This window comes from Nanorana parkeri, unplaced genomic scaffold, assembly GCF_000935625.1.
Source record: "Nanorana parkeri isolate BGI_ZX_2015 unplaced genomic scaffold, ASM93562v1 scaffold534, whole genome shotgun sequence".
Taxonomy (NCBI): domain Eukaryota; kingdom Metazoa; phylum Chordata; class Amphibia; order Anura; family Dicroglossidae; genus Nanorana; species Nanorana parkeri.
Window position 1 is genome coordinate 636,694 of NW_017306802.1, and position 6,634 is coordinate 643,327.

The 6,634-nt window shown below is 47.6% G+C and overlaps 1 protein-coding gene across 1 annotated transcript in view; it reads left to right on the forward strand.

Annotated features, from left to right (window-relative positions):
- The first annotated feature begins 5,129 nt into the window (after nt 1-5,129).
- Nucleotides 5,130-6,634, forward strand: part of FKBP7 (FK506 binding protein 7) — an 11,864-nt gene continuing 10,359 nt past the window's right edge. The window contains exon 1 of the mRNA XM_018561618.1: nt 5,130-5,545. Coding sequence (XP_018417120.1) covers nt 5,331-5,545 — 215 coding nt within the window. The 5' untranslated portion in view covers nt 5,130-5,330. The remainder of the gene's footprint in view (nt 5,546-6,634) is intronic.

Here is a 6,634-nt window from a genome sequence, read left to right on the forward strand (position 1 = left end):
TGAGCGGGCACTCCATAACAACCCATGACAAGACACAGAGTAATTGGTTGCTATGGTGCTGGCAGCCCTACGGCATCATTGGCTGACTGCGGGCAGGGCAACAATGGTTGCTAAGGCACTGGTGGCCACACAGCATCATTGCTTGTTTTGGTGCGCCCGCTTGCGTCTTAGCAACCAATGTCGATGTGCAGCCTAGCCACTAGCATCCCAGAAAACAATGTCACTGTGCAGCCCAGCCACTGGCATCCTAGAAACCAATGTCACTGTGCAGCCCAGCCACTGGCATCCTAGAAACCAATGTCACTGTGCAGCCCAGCCACTGGCATCCTAGAACCCAATGTCACTGTGCAGCCCAGCCACTGGCATCCTAGAAACCAATGTGACTGTGCAGCCCAGCCACTGGCATCCAAGAAACCAATGTCACTGTGCAGCCCAGCCACCGGCATCCCAGAAAACAATGTCACTGTGCAGCCCAGCCACCGGCATCCTAGAAACCAATGTCACTGTGCAGCCCAGCCACTGGCATCCTAGCAACCAATGTCACTGTGCAGCCCAGCCGCTGGCATCCTAGAAACCAATGTCGCTGTGCAGCCCAGCCACTGGCATCCTAGCAACCAATGTCACTGTGCAGCCCAGCCGCTGGCATCCTAGAAACCAATGTCGCTGTGCAGCCCAGCCACTAGCATCCCAGACACCAATGTCACTGTGCAGCCCAGCCGCTGGCATCCTAGCAACCAATGTCACTGTGCAGCCCAGCCGCTGGCATCCTAGAACCCAATGTTACTGTGCAGCCCAGCCACTGGCATCCTAGAAACCAATGTTACTGTGCTGGTTATTAGATCACAGATGGCCCTGGGTTCAGTTCACTTGGACGGTCGCTGAACCTGCATTTCTGGCCTGGGTTTGGTGAATGTACAAGTGAACTATACCCAGACCAGTTTGCTCACATCACTACGCACTATATTACTTTTTTTCTGTGCTGTCCATTCCTTTTCTCTTCGTATGTTTTAATTCCTCTGATCTTTTATAATGGATCTTGCCTAGAGAAATATCAAATATGGCAGAAGCAATGTTTAAGATGTAGCATGTCCTTGGTCTCTGACCATCTCCTGTAGCATGCCTGTATAGCATTCCCATAGTCTCTGACCATCTCCTGCAGCATGCCCATAATCTCTGACGATCCCCAGTTGCATGCCTGTAGTCTCAGACCATCTCCGGTAGCATGCACGTAGTGTCTGACTATCTTCTGTAGCATGCCTGTAGTCTATAACCATCTCCTGTAGCATGCCTGTAGTCTCTGATCATCTCCTGTAGCATGCATATATAGCATTCCCATAGTCTCTGACCATACCCTGTAGCATGTCTGTAATCTCTAACGATACCCTGTTGCATGCCTGTAGTCTCTGACTATTTCCTGTAGCATGCTAGTAGTCTCGGATTATCTCGTGTAGCATGCCTGCAGTCTCTGACCATCTCCTGTAGCATGCCTGTAGTCTCAGATCATCTCCTGTAGCATGCCTGTAGTCTCTGAGCATCTCCTGTAGCATGCCTGTAGTCTCTGAGCATCTCCTGTAGCATGGCTGTAGTCTCTGACCATCTCCTGTAGCATGCCCGTAGTCTCTGACCATCTCCTGTAGCATGCCCGTAGTCTCTGACCATCTCCTGTAGCATGCCCGTAGTCTCTGACCATCTCCTGTAGCATGTCTGTAATCTCTGACCATACCCTGTTGAATGCCTGTAGTCTCTGACTATTTCCTGTAGCATGCCCGTAGTCTCTGACCATCTCCTGTAGCATGCTAGTAGTCTCTGACCATTTCCTGTAGCATGCTCGTAGTCTTTGACCATCTCCTGTAGCATGCCCGTAGTCTCTGACCATCTCCTGTAGCATGCCCGTAGTCTCTGACCATCTCCTGTAGCATGCCCGTAGTCTCTGATCATCTCCTGTAGCATGCCCGTAGTCTCTGACCACCCCCTGTAGCATGCCTGTAGTCTCTGACCATCTCCTGTAGCATGTCTGCAGTCTCTGACCATCTCCTGTAGCATAACTGTAGTCTCTGACCATCTCCTGTAGCATGCCCGTAGTCTCTGACCATCTCCTGTAGCATGCCCGTAGTCTCTGACCATCTCCTGTAGCATGTCTGTAATCTCTGACCATACCCTGTTGAATGCCTGTAGTCTCTGACTATTTCCTGTAGCATGCCCGTAGTCTCTGACCATCTCCTGTAGCATGCTAGTAGTCTCTGACCATTTCCTGTAGCATGCTCGTAGTCTCTGACCATCTCCTGTAGCATGCCCGTAGTCTCTGACCATCTCCTGTAGCATGCCCGTAGTCTCTGATCATCTCCTGTAGCATGCCCGTAGTCTCTGATCATCTCCTGTAGCATGCCCGTAGTCTCTGACCACCCCCTGTAGAATGCCTGTAGTCTCTGACCATCTCCTGTAGCATGTCTGCATTCTCTGACCATCTCCTGTAGCATAACTGTAGTCTCTGACCATCTCCCGTAGCATGCCCGTAGTCTCTGACCATCTCCCGTAGCATGCCCGTAGCCTCTGATCATCTCCTGTAGCATGCCCGTAGTCCCTGACCATCTCCTGTAGCATGCCCGTAGTCTCTGACTATCTCCTGTAAAGGGGTTTCAAGGGATCAGGGGAGCACAGATGGCTGAATAGAACTTACTCGGTGGATTGCTATCAGCAGACTCTGTTGCCAATTTAATAAAAGACTCTGCAAAGGAAGACTGCTTATACTTAGCTGTCCTGTCACTTGTTCCTCAAATCTTCATTGTCTTGCAGAGCAAAGCTGCCAGCAGAATCTTCAGTCTCACTCCCCGGTGTGGAAGCTGCCTCATATTGTGGTTTGTATATGCTGGGTCCTTACATCACCACAGTAGTGCCAAAGGGGCCAGCAACAGAGCCGCTTCAATGCCTTCTACGTCATCTTCACAAAACAAGTCTGCAGAGGAAGTCAAAGGCCATGTACTTGTTTCAGGCAGGGCCCTATAAAGAGCATCATGGGCCTGGTGCTGTCAGTCGGTCGGACAGGAAGCCACCTCTGTCTGATTGTGTTCAGCCCGACCAGCCTGGATTGCCACCGGGCATACCAAGGCAATCTGGGCCGGCCTGGCCTATTTTCAGTGGTGGGCCTGGAGCTGGCACTCCAGTAACCCCAATGTTAATCCAACCCTGGTTCCAGGTCAGTGACTCAAAGTATTGAAGTAAAAGTGACAGCATGACAGCTATGCAGCTAGCATTTTTTGAAGTAAGATTTCACCCTGGCATGTTCATGTCCGTACCACAGTCTCGCCATTTAGGCTGCATTCACAGCAGCAGCTGCACTGCATCGCACAGGGTGTGTGTTGCCAAGCACAGTGCTGATGTGCCAATCCCGGCACATCACACAATTTATTTTTTTATTAGATGTTCCCACCCAGATCACTTATAGTTGTAACAGCCGGCCCTGCCTGACATCATTGGTTGCTAGGAAGCCAGTGGTCCTAGCAGCCAATGACTGAAGCAGAGGGGGGTATGCGCTGGGTTATATCTGGCAGTGGAAACACTGACCTCGGAGGCCGGTGTAGCCACTGTCAGCCAGCCATAACCCAGCGCAGGTTGGCAATTGCAGTCCAGACCGAACCGCCGCTCGGTCCAAGTCCGGACCACAGTCCGCCCTTTTAGTGACCCCTGTTCTAGAAGCTATAAATGACACATGTTTATGTGTGTTTACATGCATATATGTTTAAATGCATCTGGTACCAAATCCTAGCATCAAAACGTGTTTACATGCATTTTAGTGTGTTTAGAAGTTCAAATTAATCCCTAGACGCACCTAACTTCTATTTTTTTTAAAACGCAAATAACCTGACTGCGTATAAAAGCATCTAGATGCAAGGTGTGACTATACCCATTGGAATTCATTAGCTGCATATATATGTGTTTACAAAAGCTTTTTCAATGCATATAAAAGCATCTAATTGCACATAGTGTGAACGAAGCCTTAAAGTGATATAAAAGACAAAGTAGGACATTTATTAAAACTGGAGCAGACAAAATCTGTAGCAGATTTGCACTACAACCAATCTGCTTTTCTGTCTCATTTTCAAATCTTACCTGAGCAAACTGAAGAGAGATGCTGATTAGTTGCCACGGGCAACTGCTCCAAAATTCTGTCTGCTCCAGTTTTGATAAATCCCTCCCCAAATGTTTTAAAGCTTTTTTTAAATGCTGATTAAATCACTTACAATGGCTGCTGCTTCTTGATGTATAAAAGCTTTAGCTTCCTGTACAAATACCTGGTCCCCTGATCACTAGGCCTGATATCCTGTTTTAGGGTGGCTCCTTTCCCTTCACAAGGTCCTATGGAGCCACCCTTGTGTTTGCTAGTAAGCTTTGTGTGTCTCAACCGAAACACAGACACAGGCACAGCAAGGAAGTCACCCCACCTTTCCCCAAGCTAGTAGATGGACAACTGCTGGAGACTGATCTGTCCCTTGTGACCTTGAACTGGACAGAAAGTTCAGGAAAGCCAAGCTGAGAGAGTTGGAGCCATCAGTGTCACCAAGCTGGGTGCCACCCGATGCCCATGTCATTGCGTTTTACACGTGATGCCATTACGCACGTGCGTGGTGATTGATGCCGGTAAAGAAAGGAGGGGATGTTGATACCTTATTCCGCCGGGTCCTCTCCTCTCTCGTGCAGCTGCCGGGCTTTCGGTCCATGAGTTGAGTGTGAGTTATTTTGGTGTCACCCGGTGCACCGCACCACTTCCCTTGTGACGCCTCTGGAGCCAACTGTTCAGAAACATGACTGTTTTGCTTGGGCAAAAATGAAAATTGCAATGTATATTTGTTTGATGTGGATTCATTTTTGAAGTTTGAGAGTTCATACTACTTTAATGAATATATAACAGTTTCCAATGCAAAGACGTCATCATTGCAAAGCATTGCGAGCAGCAGAAGCAAGATATTGTGGCCATTGTGGAAGAGCAAAGGGTTAAATGATGCTGCATTCCACCTGGGAAGAATTAGAGATGCCTTAGGTTAGTAATCTGACCCAGTAGTAGTTCTCTGCAAGTCTGGAACTTGCTCCTTCCCTCTTTCCAATAGGAAGCGAAAGAAGAGCTTACTAAAAGGGAGGCTGAGTTACATTATTCAGATAGCCAATCACACAGCATTATACAAATCCTGAGATCCAAGCTGACACCGCTCTCTGTCTTGGAAGACAAAACTATTTGGAGTGTATTTTTTGCTGAGTGCCACGTGTATAGGATCAGAAGGGAAAAGATCGAGGCTTTGGGCACTTTTTGTTTTCTGGCAGAGGAAATCAGAGTGACAATGTCTTTCTCTTTCAGATATGTTTTCCTTTTACAGTCTTTTAGCCTCCTCAGTGTTCTTATTCACTGTGAAAAAACAGAGACCGAGGAAGAAAAAATTCAAATGGAAGTAGTATACCTCCCAAGTGTCTGCACACAGAAGAGCAAAAGAGGAGATCTGGTCAATGCACACTACGATGGCTACATAGCCAAAGATATGTCCAAATTCTATTGCAGGTAAGTGACAACGTGGTAACATGTTTTTTCAGATAGCAGAATGTGCTGTTGCATGATTCTTTTCATGTCAATACTGATATATTTTTGTTATAACATGTCTGAGATACAGATATAGAGAGAGAGAAATAGATATACACAGTATCCCAGAAAGCAAGGTTAACTTGCCACAAACTTGTGGCAGGGTTACATTGTAATTCTTTCTTACTTGCCGCACACATTCCTGGCAAGTTGTAGACTTGCAGAACACTTGCAGCACAAGTTCTAGTTGACACTTTTTGAATTTGTAGCAAATTTGCTTGGCAAATCTACAGCAAGCATCCTGCAGGTCTAAAAGTGCACATACACCTGCCGATTATCGTACGATAATCGCGGGTGATCCCGCAATCGTACGATAATCGGCAGTTGTATGGGCAGCGTGCAACATCTTCTACTGTAAGGTCACACGACATTCGTCTTCCGAGCACGCTTGGTCTGGAGACTTGCAATAGTTTAGCAAGTAATTTTCAAACTTGCAGCTCAATTGTTTGCTATCTGGGATGTATAGGGAAATTCCACGTTTTTAAAAAGGAAAATTCAATGGGCTACAAGTGCAGTGATGTCACTAGGGTTGCCACCTTTTCTTCAAGCGAAACCCGAACACTCAAGCGACGTGCAGATATTTTTTGGGGAGAATGAGTGGTGGCTTATTCATATGTAAATAGCTCCACTCATTCATATGTAATTATCACAGTTGAGACTATTTTCAGTGGGGTCCAGTAGCCCTATCTTAATTTTGGTTGCCCCTGTCTGCCTGATATCTTGTGTCTGGGTTTCTGCTGTCATGAAACTCGGACACGGCATTCAAAACCTGGACTGTCCGGGTGAATCCGTGACAGGTGGCAACCATAGATGTCACCGCAGTTGTGTTCCATCCCTGCTGCTGTGGTGGCTGATTGGGCTTGTAGTTTCTCCACTCACATATTCTGTCAAAGTGTTGACTGAGCCATGCTCAGCTGCTCCGAACTCAAATGGGCAAACAAGCCTGCTGGAAGAACCCCCCCCCCCGGCATTGGTGTAAGTGGGTGAGGGGTGGTACTTGCGATTTGACAG